This window comes from Symphalangus syndactylus, chromosome 1 (genome assembly GCF_028878055.3).
Source record: "Symphalangus syndactylus isolate Jambi chromosome 1, NHGRI_mSymSyn1-v2.1_pri, whole genome shotgun sequence".
Lineage (NCBI taxonomy): Eukaryota > Metazoa > Chordata > Mammalia > Primates > Hylobatidae > Symphalangus > Symphalangus syndactylus.
In genome coordinates, this window is record NC_072423.2 from 105,396,868 (window position 1) to 105,415,129 (window position 18,262).

General features: G+C 42.9%; 1 protein-coding gene across 7 annotated transcripts in view; it reads left to right on the forward strand.

The window, feature by feature from the left end:
* Positions 1-14,953, forward strand: part of ERC2 (ELKS/RAB6-interacting/CAST family member 2) — a 980,330-nt gene extending 965,377 nt beyond the window's left edge. For 6 of the 7 annotated variants that reach the window (XM_063645317.1, XM_063645323.1, XM_063645319.1 and 3 more), the window contains one exon: positions 11,986-14,953. In XM_063645317.1, coding sequence (XP_063501387.1) covers positions 11,986-12,228 — 243 coding nt within the window. In that variant the 3' untranslated portion in view covers positions 12,229-14,953. The remainder of the gene's footprint in view (positions 1-11,985) is intronic. The other variant, XM_063645329.1, reaches the window with a different exon arrangement.
* Positions 14,954-18,262: the final 3,309 nt, after the last annotated feature.

Sequence of the window (18,262 nt, forward strand, 5' to 3'; positions counted from 1 at the left end):
TGCAAACTCATGGAGGGGAAGGAGGATGCCTGTGGCTTGATCATCTAAAGTGGAGGCTTTTGAAGGAGGCTGCAGGTGAGCTTGTGTTGGGAAACAAAAATTAATGACTGAAAATCGATTTGAAAGCACAGAGTCTGGGCACAACCCTAGGAATGCATGAAAATCCACAGTTCCTTGTCAATTACTGCGGTACAAAATAAGAAGTCCTTCTCTTCCAGTATGTATGCATACACCACAGGAGAGGCGACTTCCCTGGAAAGTCTTTCCAACCTTCCTATCGGACCAAGTCAGGGTCCCAGTGTGCTCCTGTAAGCAGGGAATTTGACATCCTGCTGTGCAAGGGTCACACCACTGCCTCACCACCTACTAGCTATGGGATTAATAGGTGGTAGGGCAGTGGTGTGAGTCTTGCACACTAGGACATGTGTAACCACTCTGCACCTGTTTCTGGAGCTGTATGATGGGTTAATAATGACAGCCTCTTCAAAGTATAAGGACTGGATGGTGTAAAACTATTGTCTGTGTTCAGTGAATGTTGGCGGGCCATTCTCATCTTTTTTACTTAGCATGACTTTAAATAGTCACATGTTCTGTTTAATGATTTGTTGAATATAATGTTTGGCATGCTTATGAGAGGTGCATTCCGAGAAGTCAGAGCTAGTGGCTGTCTTGTTCAGCCACGTGGCCTTAGTACTTAGCATGGTTCCTGGTAAATGCTAAAAAGTAGTTGTTGAAGACAGGAACAGATGGAGGGAGGGTGGGAAGGAAAGGAGAAAGGAAGGAAGAATTCCTGTAGTTTTCATAAACAAAGATTGAAGACAATATAAAATCCAGACTGAATTTGCCTTTGTATCTCATTTAAGAACCCACTTCACTTTCAACTCTGCAGACCAAAATGAGGCAGCATTCTTCCTGTTCCTTTGTTTGCAGGTGAGGATTAGGGCCCAGAGAGGCAGAGTATCGTTAAAAGGCCTGACTTCACCCAGCTGGTTGCTGGCTTGTGTTTATGTTTCCCTTTTCCCTTCTCCCCTACCAAAGATGGTCCCCTCCCCCCGGAGAAGGCTATTTCCTTTTGTTGAGGGGAAACTCTGAATTGGTGGTTGCTTAGAAAACACAAAGAAGTGTGTAGCAAGTTGAAGTTAAAAAACAGTTCATGAAATGCAAAACTCCATTTAGCCCCTATCTGCCAAGAAATAAATAGTTTAAAAAATGAATTTCAGATCACTGACAATGATGACTGTGTTTATGGCAGTGGAGTTGTCTGTCTTCAGCAGGCCATCCTTGCAGGCATGCACCCAGCATTTAGAAATTAAACAAAAACACATTGAACTTGCTGCATTAGCTGTTGCCACATTGGAACGCTAATGGGTTTAGTGACCACAACCGACCCAGGCCAGCGTGTGTCAACAGCCAAAGGACCAACCTCAGTCACTGTTTGTGCTTTGCCCAAGTTGTTACAAGCTTAATTCTTTGCAGCTTACTTTTCCTGCTGTTTTGGCCTCTCCCCCACCACGTCTTAGAAAGTGTAGCCCCAGCCCAGCCTCACATAGCAAGGCCACGGGGTCCTGGCAAGATGTCTGAAGACGCAGGCACCTCAGCCTCTTTGGTCTCATAAGCAGTCACATCAGGGCTTTACCTACCGCCTTCTTTTGCCAGTCACTTCTATTAGGCATTCTGGAAATGGCCCAGCCTGAAGCAAATGCAGAGAGCGTCTTGATGAGCTACTCACCTGGAAAAGTGAAGTCTTCCTCTCTCTCTTCTTCTCCAAGAAAGTATGCTGCACAGCATTTCACTTCCAAGGTGGTTTTTTTGCACCACAGGCAAGCCTTCAGCCCTGCCTGAGAAACAAGGTCAAATGCCTCCATTTTTGCACAGCTGAATCAAGCACTGGCTTGTAGGATCTTGGCGGTGAAGAGGTTAAATTGCTCAAAAGGCTGGATCTGTGGTTTCCTGCCCACACTTGCTCTGGCCTAAGGCAGTGCTTGCTGTTTGGGGAGGAGGAAAGGGAGGTCTCGCCTGGACCCAGGTGGCCGACAGGCAAACCATGTTATTAGGAAGCAGGGATCGCAAAACCTTGATCTTCAAACGAGACCCCTAATTAGTCAGCAGCCCAAGAGTAAATGGCATTCCACCTCAGTGAGGCGGGAAGGGCGCCTTCAAATCCTGGAGACTAATTGCCATTATTGGCTCTATGAAGATCCTGTTGTAAACACTTGTCATTGGAGCCACTTCTGGTCAGCAAACTTGAGATATCAAATTGTTCCTTCATGTTTCAAATTCTCCAGAATGCCTCTCTGGCTCCTTTTCTAGGAGGGGGCATCTCTTTCCTGAACATGACAGCTTTCTGAGCATCCAGTTTAGGGAGATGTCTTCCTGTGACTTGTATATGCTATGGCAGGCTCATCTTAAAACCAAGTTCTTTTCAGTAAAGGGCTTTTTAACGGTGTTTTACTTTATTTTCATTGGAATTTGAAAATGCCATCTCAAAAATAAGGTAACAGGGCTTATTAGCATGAAGATAATGGAGCTTACGGTTGGAGCACCTCAGGTACGCTGACTTTTCCAAGGCCCTGGGAGGTGCCCCAGTGAAGTATTCACAAGGCCATATATGTTTATCAAGCTTGAAATAGTCAATTATTTATGTAGTCTTTTTCTAAAAGAAGGCCTCTAAAATGGTATGAACTTTAGGCCACACAAAACCAAGATGTGTTCCACAGTATTCAAGGTGTGTTTCTCCCTTTCCTATCATGTGTTCTTGTTGCTTCTGGAGATAAGTATTTTCTCTCTGTTCTTAGATTTTTTTTTTTTTTTTTTTTTTTTTTTTTTGAGACAGAGTCTCACTGTCTCCCAGGCTGGAGTGCAGTGGCATGATCTCGGCTCACTGCAACCTCGGCCTCCTGGGTTCAAACAATTCTCGTGCCTCACCCTCCTGAGTAGCTGGGATTACAGGCACCTGCCACCACGCCCTGCTAATTTTTTTTATTTTTCGTAGAGACAGGGTTTCGCCATGTTGGCCAGGCTCTCAGGCCATCTGTCCGCCTTGCCCTCCCAAAGTGCTAGGATTACAGGTGTGTGCCATGGCGCCCGGCTGACTTTTTGTTTCTTGAGTCTGTTTGGCATTTGTGAAGGGTAGGGTAAACTTTTCCAGGCCACATGCAGGGTGCAAGGTGCAAGGTTTTGTCTAATTTTATCCTTTTTCTTTCTTTCTTTTTTTTTTTTTTTTTTTGGAGACTAGGTCTCACTCTACCACACAGGCTGGGGTGCAGTGGCATAATCATGGTTCACTGCAGCCTTGACCTCCTGGGCTCAATCAATCCTCCCACCTTAGCCTACCAAGTAGCTGCGACTACAGGCACCTGCCACCACACCCGGGTAATTTTTTGTATTTCTTGTAAAGATGAGGTTTTTTCATGTTTCCCAGGCTGGTTTCAAACTCCGGGGCAAGCAATCCACCCACCTCAGCCTCCCAAAGCTCTGGGATTACAGGCATGAGCCATGATGCTCAGCCTAAATTTACTCTTAACTAGGAGAATGTTTCCAGAGATTGGGACCAAGAGATCCTGGATCCATCTGCTTCAAGGGCAGCCTAGATAATATCAAACCCAGATGGCAGAAGAGATCAATCTAAGGAAGTTTGGGAGCCATGGGAATTTGATCTGGTCCCAGGGTCTCAGGACCACTGGGATTCTCTCATCTGGACACTTTCATGGTATTAAGTATTAAATATGTCAGTGTGTGAGAGAGAAAGGGAGGAAGAAAGTAGTAAATCATTTCTGAATATTTCTTGGAAATGGTGAGTTTTTTCATTCACCTTTAACAATGATTTTTAGCCAGCATCAATGGGCCCTGAGAGGAGGTATTCCACATTAACATCCACAGCGTGAGCCATGTGGCAGGGCTACATGTCAGATGATGTCAAGTATCCCCTTTCTCATGGAGCTGAGCTTCAGAACTGTTTCTTCAGCAAGCTAAGGAATCACTATTACTCAGCAATAATTCCTTTGTGTGAACAGTTTAGGGCAGGACAGGCGGTGGGAGTTCTAGACACAGGCTTAGGATGTTTGTTCATAGGATTCCATTGTCTCTGTGATGAAAGCCACGGTTTTCCCTCTGCAGGTAACCTAATAACCTCAGGCAGCTCAGAGAGCAGAGGTACTGGCGCTACCCAAGTGGGGTTCTCCAGGATGGCTCGGACATCCCCCTCTTTCCAGAGTGCAGGTGTTCTGTTTGTTGGATCAGCTCCCATCTCTGATGTCAGTAGTGGCACCCGCAAAGATTCCCAAAGCATTCTTTTAACCTGTATGTTACACTGATTTGAGATGTTAGAAATTGTATTCCAAACCTTTGGTTATTTTAACTAGTTCAGAAAAGAAAGACTATCATTAGTTTTGACAACAAACAAAACCAGTTTTTGTTCTATCAGTTATGTTTAAAAGATTCCAATTTCAAACTAAACACAATGTGTGGTTATTCTGTCAGCGATTTATATAGCCACCAGGGCGCCACAGTTACACACTGCATACATCATTGTATTTTTAAAATGTACTTAATGAACTTTTTTTTCTTTTCCAGTAACTACTTCATTGCCTTAAATGAATGCATTCCAATAGAATTTGTAACAAATGACCACTTTGTGTTTGCATTAATGCCAAACACGTTTAACAAATTTTTAACAAGGAAGCCTGGCAAAATGCCAAACTCCTAGAGGGACACTGAAGGAATGCTATAAATTTAAACTAGATTTCACCTTTTCACTTAACTCAGCAAGTGTCTTAGGTGTCTCGCTATCTCAGGATTGTAGCATTTCTATTTTTATGTCAGAAAAGTTGTACATTTTCATTATTTTTATTCCTGAGGTTGTACCTACCTATTTCCACAGGACTTTTAAATCTATGCAGCTGTTTCTGAAATAATATGAAAGCAGCTTAGAAATTAATCTTTATTTCTCCAAAAGTGTTCCTATCTTATATAGGTTGGTAGATGCATGTATGCATATACTGTACATATCTATCAACATATCACTGCTTAAAACAGCACAGTCAACCAGTTGTGTACAATAACAATCGATTAGGCCAGTGGTTGTCAAGTGGGGCAATTTTATCCCCCAGGGATATTTGGCCATGTCCTGAGACATTTTTGATTGCATGACTGGGAGAGGGGCAGTACTACTGGCATCTAGTGGGCAGTGGCTTGGGATGCTGCTGAACATCCTACCATGCACAGGGCAGCCCCCATAGCAAAGAATCATCCAGCCCCACATGGCCGCAGTACCGAGATGGAGAAACCTTGGAGTAGAGTGACAAAGACCTTTGGCCATGGGCAGTCTCTCCGGTTAAAGAAGGTATTCTTTTGAGGAAAAACAATCAAATATATTTCTACTGAACCAATGCCTTAAAAAGTACATAGAGTATCTAATGCTTGTGTTAAATGGCAGATATCTGATTTTTTATTTCACTGCTTTCTGCCCTTGAGAAGACAAAAGCCCAAAATGTAGACTAGGGTGGTGCTGGGGCTGGCTGGTGGCCAGGGTATATGCAAGACCAGCCGACTCATGCCTGGTTCTGCCAGTGGGGAGAAGGCCATGGCTGGGCGCTGGGAACGGTCTTCCAGGCAAGGCTGATTGAAGGCAGGGAGAGCATATCCAGGAGATAGTTTTAGGTGTTCTGTGAACAAGCACTTTTACTTTAATAGCCATGCAATTATCATAGTGCATATTAGACAGATAATGGTTCTATTACGGTAGCAAAATAAATATTTCTTTAAAAAGGAAACATTTAGGTTTTTGATAATTTTTTTTTTTTTTTTTTGAGACAGAGTCTTACTCTGTCACCCAGGCTGGAGTGTGGTGTCACAATCTTGGCTCACTGCAACCTCCACCTCCACCTCCCTGGTTCAAGTGATTCTTCTGCCTCAGCTTCCCCAGTAGCTGGGATTACAGGTGCCCACCATTACGCCTGGCTAATTTTTGTATTTTTAGTGGAGATGGGGTTTCGCCACGTTGGCTAGGCTGGTCTTGAACTCCTGGCCTCAAGTGATCGGCCCGCCTCGGCCTCCCAAAGTGCTGAGGTTACAGGCGTGAGCCACTGCACCCGGCCAGTTTTTAGATAATTTAAAAAAATATATTAGTTACATATCACAGGTATTGTGGAGAGGTTACAAAAATGGAAAAAGTAGGACACAAAAGACAGGTTTAGGAAATGCTTGCCTCAAGGAGGCAATGGTCTCTGGAGAGAATGGTTGTTGGAGTCCAAAAGACCTGGATTCAAATGAGGCCCCAGGGAGCTGGGGAATTTTACCAAAATATCCAGTTCTTCTCAGCTTTCGTTTCCTTATCTGCATGAGGGGCTATTAACCAACTGCATCAGTACCTCAGTGCTATCAAGCTGGTTTTAGATAATTAATGCAAAACACAGAGGGTGGTGGCAGATAGCATGCACCAAATGGTAGCTGTTAATAATTCTGACCACAATAATAATGACAAAAATAAATCCTACGGAGACACAGCAGTCTGTGCTGCCATTTTGATGTACACAGGCTATATTCATTTGAATCCCTTCATTTAAAACATTATGGTTGAGTTATACCCCATGCACAGAAACTAGAGATGAAATACCAAGTGCCTCCATTGCCTCCTCCCAGCAAACTCCGTCATCCCTAACAGCAGTGTGCAATTCTGAGCACAGGGCTGGCCCCGGCCCACCCCCATCCCAGCCCCCAGCCCTTTGGGCTCTGAAGTGTTACATTTTATTGCCCCATGGAGCTGTAGGAGTCCACTCTCAAGGTAAAATGTTGCTCTCCACTCATATTTTTGAATTATGGTTTCAAGGTGGTTGCTTCTATCAAGAAAATTAAATGATTTAACATAATTTGTTGCCACTTTGATCACAACAATAATAAATAAATCTTCATGAGGAAAACGGGAAACCCATTCCACCCCGTTTTTAAAGATGTTAAGTAATAACACAGATGTAGTTATAGTTGTTTTTTTTTTTTTTTTTTTTTTTTTTTTTTTTTTTTTTTAGCAGAAACGACTCTATTGGGTTTTCCTGTGAGCAGAGTGGCTTCATGGAGCTGTTCTGCAGGATGCCAGCTGCCCCCAGAAGGAGCAGCTCTTCTCCTCCAACCATTGTTAATTAGTCTATCAGGGGCTTGCCTTTTATGTGGGCACCACGTGCAGCGTGTTAGGGGCATCTGAAGCCGTCGTGAATGGGTGTCTGTTTTTGTACCTGGGGGCACAGTGCACACATTTGGAAAGCACATGGAACATAATGGACATTAACCCAGATGTCAAAAATAGCCTGCGTTTTACTACTGTTATTAAACAGTTTCCCCTTTAACCCCTCCGTGTTTACCAAAGACCCCTTTCTCCCAGCCTGTTTCTGCAAATCACTACTGAAAGGGCAGGAGAAGAAAGCCATAATCGGGCAGGTGTCTTTATTCCAAAGAAAAACAGTCTGAAGGAATATTTGTGAGACACCACACGTTTATAGCCTGCTCTCCCTGGGGCGTTTGTCCTGGGGCAGAATCTTACTGCTGTGCTCAGTCACCCACCCCGCCCCTCACACCCCCCAACCTAGAACCAAGTCAAGAGCAGCAGTTCCACCCAACACTGGTTTCTCCCCACAGAGAAAATAGGTTTATATTTTAGTATGATACTATTTATATATTCTTAGGTTTAAAAAAATCCAAAAAGCTCAAAAAAGAAAGTCTGAAGGAGAAAATTTTAACGGCTGGGCGACATGGCTTATGCCTGTAGTCCCAGTTACTTGGGGGGCTGAGGAAGAAGAATCGCTTGAACCAGGGAGACAGAGGTTGCAGTGAGCCAAGATTGTGCCACTGCACTCCAGCCTGGACAACAGAGAGAGACCCCATCTCAAAAAAAAAAAAAAAAAAAAACATAAAAATTAAATAAAGGGGAAAATTTTAAAAATACCACCCAGAGATAAATATTAATAATATTCTAATGTATACAGTTGCAAATGTTTGTTTATGTGCATGTTGATGCAAAAATGAGATGGAGCTATGCATATAAAATGGTAATCTGCTTTTTCCACTGAAAAGTTGTGGACGGACATCTTTTTCTATCAAAAGAAAATAAAGATTGACATCATAATTGTCATCAGTCACTTAATAAATCTTAGGCATCCCTATCACAGTTCCTCGTTCCTTTTCTTCATGGTGCAAATGTTTACATTCTCATTCATTTATTGATCTGTGTGTCTGTTTGTTTCTATCTTCCTCCCAAGAATACAGGCTCCATGAAGGCATGGACCTTGTCTGTTTTTCTCATGATTATATTCCTGGCACCAAGCACATTGCCTGACCCAGAGAGCTGCTGTATTAGTCTTCTATTGCTACATAACAAATTACCATAAATATGGTGGTGAAAATAGCACCCATTTATTAGCTTACAGTTTTGTGCATAGGTCAGAAGTCCAGATGGGCTCAACTGGTTTCTCTGCTTAGGATGTCATAAAGCCAAAGTCAAGGTGGAGTTAGCTGGACTTTAATCTGAAGGCTCCAGGAAGCCCCCACCTTCAAGCTCCTTCGGGTTTTTGGCAGAATTCATTTCCTCGTGGTTGTAGGTCTGTGGTCCCTGTTCCCTTGCTGACAGTCACCTGGGTGCCATTCTCACATCCTGTAGGAAGCTCTCAGGTCCTTGCCCCTGCCTCCCTGCATCACAGCACAGCCAATCCCTCTGGTTTCAGATTCCCCTAACTTTCTCTTCTGCTACAGCAAATAAAAGTCTCTGCTATCAAAGGGCTTCTGTCATTAAATTAGGCCCACTCAGACCCACCCTTTTTTAAAACATTTTATTTTTTATTTTAGACAAGGTCTCACTCTGTCACCCAGGCTGGAGTGGCGCAATCATGGCTTACTGCAGCCTTGACCTCCCCAGTTCAGTTGATCCTCCACCTTAGCCTCTCAAGTAGCTGGGACCACAGGTGTGTCCACCACACCCAGCTAATTTTCAACTTTTTTTGTGGAGATGGGTTTTTGCCATGTTGCCCAGGTTGGTCTCCAATTTCTGGGCTCAAAAGATCCACCCACCTCAGCCTCACAAAGTGCTAGGATTACAGGCGTGTGCCACCTCGCTTAGTTGATAATCTCCCTTTAGACTAATTTGAAGTCAACTGATTAGTAACTACATCTGTAAGGTAACTTTACAGTAAACGTGGTCTGAAACGTTCTCACTCCCTGTGCGTTAGTTACCCTGATTAGGATAGAGAATCTTGGATAAGGAGTAGATTTAAGGATTCTGCCTACCTGAGCTACTCTCTAAACTGGCAGGCTGGGTTTAGTGGCTCATTCCTGTAATCCCAGGACTTTGGGAGACTGAGGCAGGTGGATCATTTAAGCCCAAGAGTTTGAGACGAGCCTGGGCAACATAGTGAGAACTCATCTCTGTAAAAAAATACAAAAATTAGTCAGACATGGTGGCACGTGCCTGTAGTCCTAGCTCCTTGAGGGGCTGAGCTAGGAGGATTGCTTGATTCCAGGAGGTCGAGGCTGCTGTGAGCCATGATCGCACCACTGCACTGCAGCCTGGGTGACAGAGCAAGACCCTGCCTTAAAATAAAAGATATATATATATATATATATATACACACACACACACACACACACGCTCTATTGGATGTACAAGTCTAGACAATTTATCAGAAGGGGACCCTGCAGTATGTGTGAGACTTCCCACTCTATATCACATCTGAGAGGGTCAAGAAAGGCTTCTTGGGAAGACATGACATCCAAGCTGAAACTGAAGAATAAACAGGGATCGATCAGATAAAGAGCTGCTGTAAATGCATGTTAGATAGAAAGACACGCTTGTGAGATGGGGAGAAAATAAATTTTTAGGGCTGCAGAAGCAAGCTCAGCTTCGGTGGAACATAAAGAGTGGAATGTCAGGGGTAAGTACAGGACTGTAGAGAGAGAGGCCAGATGGGGCCTCGCCAGTATGGCCAGGAGTCCGTCAGTCCTGCATTCTCAGGGCAATGGGATTATAAACAGGGTTGTAAACAGGGGTTGTAAACTGTAAACAGGAATGCACTATGGAGTGGATGTTACCATTGAAATGGCACTGTTGTTGGCTGCTGCGTTGAAAGCATAGAGTTGGGTGCTGTAAGAGGAAGCTGGAGAAGGGTAAGGGCCACTGTGACTGTCCAGGTGAGGGAGGACTGGCCTGGCCGGGGATCATCTCACAGTGGGTGGCAGCCCAGATTGGCTCATTGCTGGAAGCCAGGATTCATTTTTTATTATTATTTTTTAAAGCATATGCTTCTTTGCCCCCCCACAAGGGATCATCTGCATTTCTAAATGCTGGCGGTGTCACTTGAGGTTTCCTTGTTGTTTTTCTTTTTTTCCTTAAAGCCATTTAGGCCTCCTCGTGAATGGATTGTTTGATTGAAAGAATGGCTACACTTTTTGAGAATTCTCTTGTCTCCAGCATAAACCTTACTCAAAAGCAGTTTGCTGCAATTGTGGGGCATTGTATTCTGCCTTGTGACCTGTTGCCCAGCTGGAAATCTTTCTCACCACTGAATAAATGATTGTTCTTTGCTACTTTATCTTGGAAAAACATCAAGGACATCGGACATTCACTGTAATTATTTTTCACTCATTTCCCCATCTGTAAAACAAAATGAAACAAAACAAAAAAAGACGGGTGCATTTTAATACTACTTAGGGTTTCTCTTTACCTTTTAATCATGTGGCCTTTTAATATATCGGTCAGCCCTTTAAAAGGATGATTAAGAAATGCTTAATGTACAAAAGAATTAGAGCTATGCACAGCTCATGAAACAGAAAGCGTGCTCTGACTTACAATTTTCATACAAAGTTTGCAGAGAGTTTATGTGCCAGAATGAGTAATATGATCTGCTCTAGGAACTCCCTAACTTTCTGGCTCTGCAAAAGTCATTTTTTTGCCCCGATTCAAGTTTCTTAACCAGAAAGGTTACACCAAAGTCCTCAGAGTATGAATTAGCAGAGTTCATCCAAGCCACATACTTCATTTGCACTACTTAACGATGGCTTGAAATAGCTGCCTACCTGTGCAGACACTGGGATCTTTGGCATTCTTGTTAGTCGACGTGACTCGAAAAATGCTACATACCAACCACCAAATGAGAAAACTCAGGATATATATACAAGGTGACTTGTGTGTACACGAGTGTGTGTGTGTATGTTTGATCTTTCCTTTCCCTGCTGTATTTCCCAGATAGCTGAGCTCATGTGGCTGGAAACCCTGAAGCACTCACAGGCCATATGTGAATGATAATGGCACAGGCACACAAAGTTGAGCATCAGCAGGCAAGAAAGTCCTCATCTGAAGCAGTAGTGTGGGAGGGACCCCCCTTCTCACCCATTGTACTATTGCTTCCCAGGATGCAGTTGTATCCACACTCAGGGCCCCTCACTGGGACAGTGAGAAACACTGGGGTGCTTCTGGATACCTGTTACCCAGGGCAGTAAATAGACAAATGGATGACTGTCATATTTATGTTTGGTTGGTTTTTAAGTGCATGCTAAGTTCTCTGATATCTTAACCATCTTTAATTCTTTAATCTCCGTAAAATCAAGTAAAAAAATAATTTTAAAAACATCATCATCGTAGAAAAGTGTAGAGAGAATAAAAGTTGACATATAGTCCGATTATGTGGAAATAATCACTGGAACATTTTGGCATGTTTCCCTTCAATTTCCTTTTTTGTATATCAAGAGACATTTATACATATACGTGACATGTTTTGAAAGAGGCCTCTTCTCAGATGCACTTGCAGGACATAGTTTATCTTTCTGTTTCCTTTGTCCTTCCTCTGTGTTTCTTCCCCTTACCCCCTCCCCACTCCCACCCAACCCCAACAATTGAGAGTGGTGGAGAGGCTGGTGTAGGGGTGAAGAGTGGGAAACATTCTGCCAGGATTATCTCAGATATTGTTGCCAGTTTCTTCTCCTGCTAAATTATGTGCTTTCTTGTTGCAGCTATCAGAAGGGCTGAATAAAGGGAACATGCAGCTCTGCAGCAATATTCTGATAATCTATTGCAGTGCAGCTCACATCACTGTCCACCACCACCTGGAGCGGCTCATCAGAACTGAAGGGGAGTTTTCACTTACATTATTGAGCGTGATTCTGTTCTACTTGATATTTCCTTCATCACCTCATGTCATTTCTCATGGATTTGGATATGATGGAAAGGAAGAATGCAGAGGAGGAGAAAAGTGACAGATCCTCCATTTTTGTCAGGATACGGGCATTTTGAATGTGATCATCTTTGCTGAATGTCATTATTTGATAACATTTTGTTTATGTTACTTAAACATCATTGGATAAATTTGAAGTCCACGAGATTTTATCTGTGGATTCAGCTTCTGTTGGACAACTAGCCTCATCTCCAGTATCCTGCTGGTTCAGTCTAATTGGTCATTCCTAATGCATTAGATTATCAAAAAGTATAAATTCGCTGTGAGTGAGTGGTGTTGGCAGTGTTTGTATACCATGATGCATGGAGTGTTTGACGAAGAAACAAAAAACACCAAAAATTGCGAGCCTTTACCCTCCTCTATTTCTTTAATCTGTTGTTTGAAGAACCACATTTTGAGGGTGTAACCAGTAGTTACCTCTGGGCCAGGTTGGAAATGAAATCAATTTTTTAAACCACTAATACTTGCCAAGAAATCGCCTTATGAGAACATGGTGTGTGTCTCTGACAATGCGTGGCACATCTAAATTGATCATTCATAATTTTATCTACCCGGTCATGTACTGGAGAGTGGCAAAAGCCTGAGGCACCTGCATATCTCTAGTCCCTGTGTTCCGCACATCCCCACGGTGGACATGCCACCAAGCCTCAGACTCTTACCATCCCGGTACATGCAGGTCTCCATGAAGAAGCTGGGACTCATTCACGTTTCAAGATCCAAATGCTGTGCAAACAGTGTAAGCTTAGATTTTCTGTAAATGAAGGGTCATTTCTCTCTTTTTTTTTTTTTTTTAAAGAAAATGTGTCTGCAACATGGATTCCAAAGCATTTTCAGCATCAAACATGAAAACATTGATGAATGAGGAACAATCACAAAAGCTGTGTCTCTGTATATAGCTCTACACAACATGTATGTGGATACAGTCATTATTTAAAGCACATGCCAGGGAAAAAGACCAAATTTTGAGGTCTTTTACATACAGTGATATGGTACTAAGGAGAATTAAACTCCTACTGCTTCCTCTGAATATTAAGAAACAATTAAAATTGTTATAACTTCATAAAACTTATGACTGAGTCTGGCAAACATGTGCAACTCTTGTATTGCTCCATTTTCTTGTCAATGGAAGAAACCCTTCCATGTGTATGCAAGTGGGAGATGAAAACCTGCATTTTTAAAGGACAAACAGTGAATTTAAGCATGAGTGGCCTTAATAAATATAGTCGTCTTTCTTTGCTGCTGTGGAAAGGATTCTAAACAGATGTCCCTGAAGTCTTGCATTGAATTTAGTCATTATTATTACTTTTTAAAATGTTGATGCAATTAACTCTGGACCTCTCTTGTGAGCCATAGAGATATTTAAAAGACAAACACCTTATTTGTTGGGGAAGATGAAACCATCCCTGAGTTGCACCATTCTTTCTTGGTGCATTCGTGGTTAAGATACTCAAGCAGGTTTCTTGCTTCTGGCTTTGTTCTTGTCATCAGTAAGTGTAACAAACTATGTAATGCTTACGTGTTGCATAAACAATCCAAATGCATTCATGTTTTAAAAGTTTGTCCTTTAACTATCAGAGGGATCTAGGTCTTGGTTAGAGAAGTAAGCAGAGTTCTTTGCAAGCTTATTTAGCACATTTTGACACAATGTTGCACTGAAAACCCAGGCCACAAATGCGTCCCAGTGAACAGTTTGGATGTCCTCAAAGAAGTGGTTCTCACTGCCTCCTACAACCAGGTCTTGACCTGAACTCTGCAACTGAATACTTGAAGTAGGAAGTAGGAAATCCAGTAGGGAAAATAGGGTCCTTGAAACAGAAAAAAACAACCAACCCATGTATAGCTAGCTATTTCTATGTATGTGCCAATTTTGTCACAGCTCGTTTGGAGGGATCATTTTCTGCCCAACTTTCGTTGGTTAAAAGTATTACTGATCTTACCTTTATGAGGGCATATCATTTAGTCCCTTAAAAATTAAATTCTCTCTAACATAACAACCTTTCCCATTTCATGTAATATTCTCTGATGTTTGGGGGTTACCAAAAATATCCCTTTTTCACATATTAAGAATATTCTCTGGGTTTACAACAAACACTGTGATGCTGGGAAGCTATTTCCTTTGCGCAAACTTTAGCAGGTTTCCTTCTAATCATAACATAGTTGAGAAAAGAAGTTTGGGCTAACATTTAGGAGAAGTTGGTCTTACTTTGTGCAAAAGCAGGCTTGTACTTTATACCCCATTTGATTTCGATGTACAATCTCAATTTTGTATTTAATGATTTTTGTGTATCCAGTATGCACGTTAACAGCGTGTCAACTTTCATTTGAAAGTGGGTTTCAATTTACTTTTTAAACAGTGTTTATGACGAGACCTCAAATGTGTTGACATAAGCTCTATCTGCAATGTTTTTGTGTAGAGTGGCGATTGAATGCTGCCGAGGGTCAGTGTATCTAATTCCCCGAGACCCTCGTTTGATAGTGCTTCTTGTAATATTTCCTCAAGTGAGTGGCATGTGGGTTGTGATATTGACCATGTGATTATGGACATCGATATGAAAAATAAATAAATAAAATTAAGGAACCCTGGAAACTACCAGTGGGCATGTATTAGCCAGTCATTGTAACCTCGTGTCTAGTAGAACAATGTACAAGGTATGTACAGTTCATAAATTTGTTATCATGTGTATGAGAAGTACTTTGTGCTGATCGCCTTATTTATATTCATCAAATAAACCTCGTTTCTTTCTGAAGTGAGTTCATTTTATCTCTAATAAATGCTCCAATTGTGCAGTTTCTAATGTTTTGAGGGTCATGGATCCCCATTTGAAGAACCCTATGGACTTAAGTAAAAAGGGAAGTTATTGGCTCATTTAACTGGAAAGGCGAAGACGTAAGTCTTCCTTTGTGTACATCTGGATCTCAGGTTCAGATTCGAAAATCGGAAGTTCAAATTAGGAAATTTAAGTTACTGGCATTGTCTCCCTTCTTCCTTTCTTCTTTCCTTTCTCTTTTTACCTTTCTCTTTCTCACTCTCTCAATCTCTTCCTCTATCTCTCTTGATCCCTCCCTCTCTTCCTCCTTCCCATCTTTTGTCTCTTCCCTTTTTCTCCCTTTTCTTGTCTCTCCCTCCCTCTCCCCTTCTTCTCCCTCTCCCCTCCTTCTTCTCTCCCTGTTTCCCTCTGCCCTTTCTATTGGGTTGGCTTTGGACTCTGGTAAGCTCTCTCCACTTGGTTGTAAAGATGACTTCCAACAGCTTTGAGTACTTTTGATTTTTAGAGGAGAGACTTTGTCTTTCTGAGCTACATCTACATCTGTCCCCTAAAGGGACACTTGGTTCTTTTTTGGATCATGCACACAATTACCTTTTTCAAGGCCATGTGGTTGACAGCCTCGCTGGTGGGGGTGGGGGGAGCAGTTTCCAACAAGGAAAAATGGATTCTATTCTAGAAGAGAGGGACAAGAAAGCTAGGCAGACAAAAATACTAGCTAGCCCTGCCACCACGTGGATACACACACAATCGTCCATGCAAGGGCTCGCCAGCCTTCACAGCCTGTCTGTGGATCAGTGAAGAACCTCGTTGCTAGCTGTCCTTGTTCAGCCTGCAGAACCAGCCCCTGGTTCCTTTAATGGTTTGATCTATATGCCAGGGAATGAATGTCCAATTCTTACCATGACTGAAATCAATGAGTAATTGATTGTCAGAGCTAGAAACTATGTTAGATGTCATGTAATCCAACATCTTCATTTTACCAGATGGAGAAACTAAGGCCAAGTCAGAAGTGACTGATCCACACATGCATGGTAAGTTCATGGCAATCTAAGACTGTCCCCAGAGCTCTTGAAACAGGAATATGTGTCCCTGAAGCTCTTTGAGAAGGAGAGGAAGGAACAAAACCTCCCTCCAGCTGACCCTTGACAACATGGGGGAAATATCATTTTGTTTCTGTACTCAAAGAAACATTTCTGGGCTCAAAGCCACCGCATGTGACATTCCCTCAAAGTTGGGTAATTTTGGGGGGATGTGCAAAGTTGTTTGCCCTTTCCATTCTGTTGCCTTTTTATAGAACGATAACTTCTTGTTGGACAAGAATTTCTTGCCTCCTAGAATTTCCTGAAGTGGCAGCTGGCATTCAGGCCTGGCTATGTAAACCCATCTGGCCACATGAAACCTTTGCTTCTTTACCCACAAGTTGGTCTTTTTGGTAAGAAGGGTACCAGGCCGACACACTGCTGGACTCCAACTGCAGGTTCATCTGTACCTTTAGTTCCACGGAAGCACATAGACTTAAGTTTGGTACTCTGGAGGTTTGACTGCATCTGATATCTGTGGACTGCCATTACAAAAGGTTGGAGAGACATCCTAATTCATAGAATTACTGATCTATAATAATAATCGTACTACTAATAAATAACTGAACATTATTGAGCATTTGCTGGGAACCTGGCCACGATGCTAAGGACTTATGTGGATCGACTCTGTTTATTCCTGACAACAGTCCCACGAGGTAGATATTGTCATGACCCACATTTTACAGTGAAGGAAATGGAGGCCCACAGAGATGACCAGAAACAGCATGCAATTCTAGAGTGTATATTTGATGCCAGTGTTGTGCTAAAGGCTTTGCTTACATGAACTCTTATCCTCATAGGAATCCCTTGAGGCAGGCACTATCATTAACCTCACTTTACAGACAAAGAAAAGAAGGCCTATAGAGTTTATGTGCCTCACCCAGGGTCCCCCAGATAGTAAGTGGTGGAGCCAGGCTTTGAACCCAGTGCCCAGCAGGCTCTTCTGCTTAGGGGAGGTATTGAGGTATCTCACAGGTCAGACCAGTGAGATATTAGGCGCTGAGGTTCAGAGCCCACTTAGTGTTTCTGGGATGCATTTAGTCTCTAACGTGGCCACATGGCACACAGGGCCTGAAGGGGCTGGTGGTTTCATCACTGACTTCCATAGTTAACCAATAGTACAAGAGAATGGACTACCACACAGAAAGGCTGTGACTCCCACGGGAAATCAAGACACAAGGAAAAGGACAGCCTAGATAAAGCTTAGTGCACTGTATTTCACCTTGCTACCCTCGGGCCTCTTGGATTTCTTCCAAGCCCTCAGTCTCTGGGCACCAGCCCAGCTCACCTCGCAGGCATCCCTGAACATCCTTGGGGTTGCAGATGGAGCTCCGAGCGACAGAGGACTGAACAGATCCCCCCCACCCTGAGGTGGGAGAGGGCCTTGGGTACCATGCTAAGGGGTGTGTGTTCAGGTGGCAGTAGCATCAGATTGGTAATCAATACACCTCAACTAAAATCTCCGTTGTCTAACTATTTTGCCACACTTGTGCTCGGGAAAAGCATACAATCACGTAACTGCATGTGACCTCCGTTTTTGAATATAATCAGTGGGAACAACATGGCTCCCAACTACCTGATATGGGATGTGAGTGGACAGAACAAGGCAATTCATGAGAAAACACATTTTAATAGCAAAACTTTTCCACAACCCTAACAAAGTCCTAGAGCAGCTTGTTTTCATTTTTAGAATCTACCTTCAGAGAAGGAAGTCTTCCTCCTTCCTTGCCCAGGTATAAGATACTCAGGTGATAATGGTTTGGCTGTGTTCCCACCCAAATGTCATCTTGAACTGTAGTTCCCATAATCCCCACATATCGTGGGAGGGATCTGGTGGAAGGTGACTGGATCACTGGGGCGGTTTCCCCCATACTGTTCTCATGATAGTGAGTTCTCACGAGATCTGATGATTTTATAATCCTCTGGCATTTCTCCTGCTTGCACTTCTCCCTGCTGCCACCTTGTGAAGAAAGTGCCTTGCTTCCCCTTTGCCTACCACCGTGATTGTAAGTTTCCTGAGGCCTCTTCCGCCATGCTGAACTGTGAGTCAATTAAACCTCTTTCCTTTATAAATTAGCCAGTCTCGGGCAGTTCTTTATAGCAGCGTTAGAATGAACTAATACATCGGGTGAATAAATCAAGCACCAGATTTGAGAATAAAAGCTCTTCAGAAAGAACCATTGCTTCCTGCTGCTACAGGAACAAATCT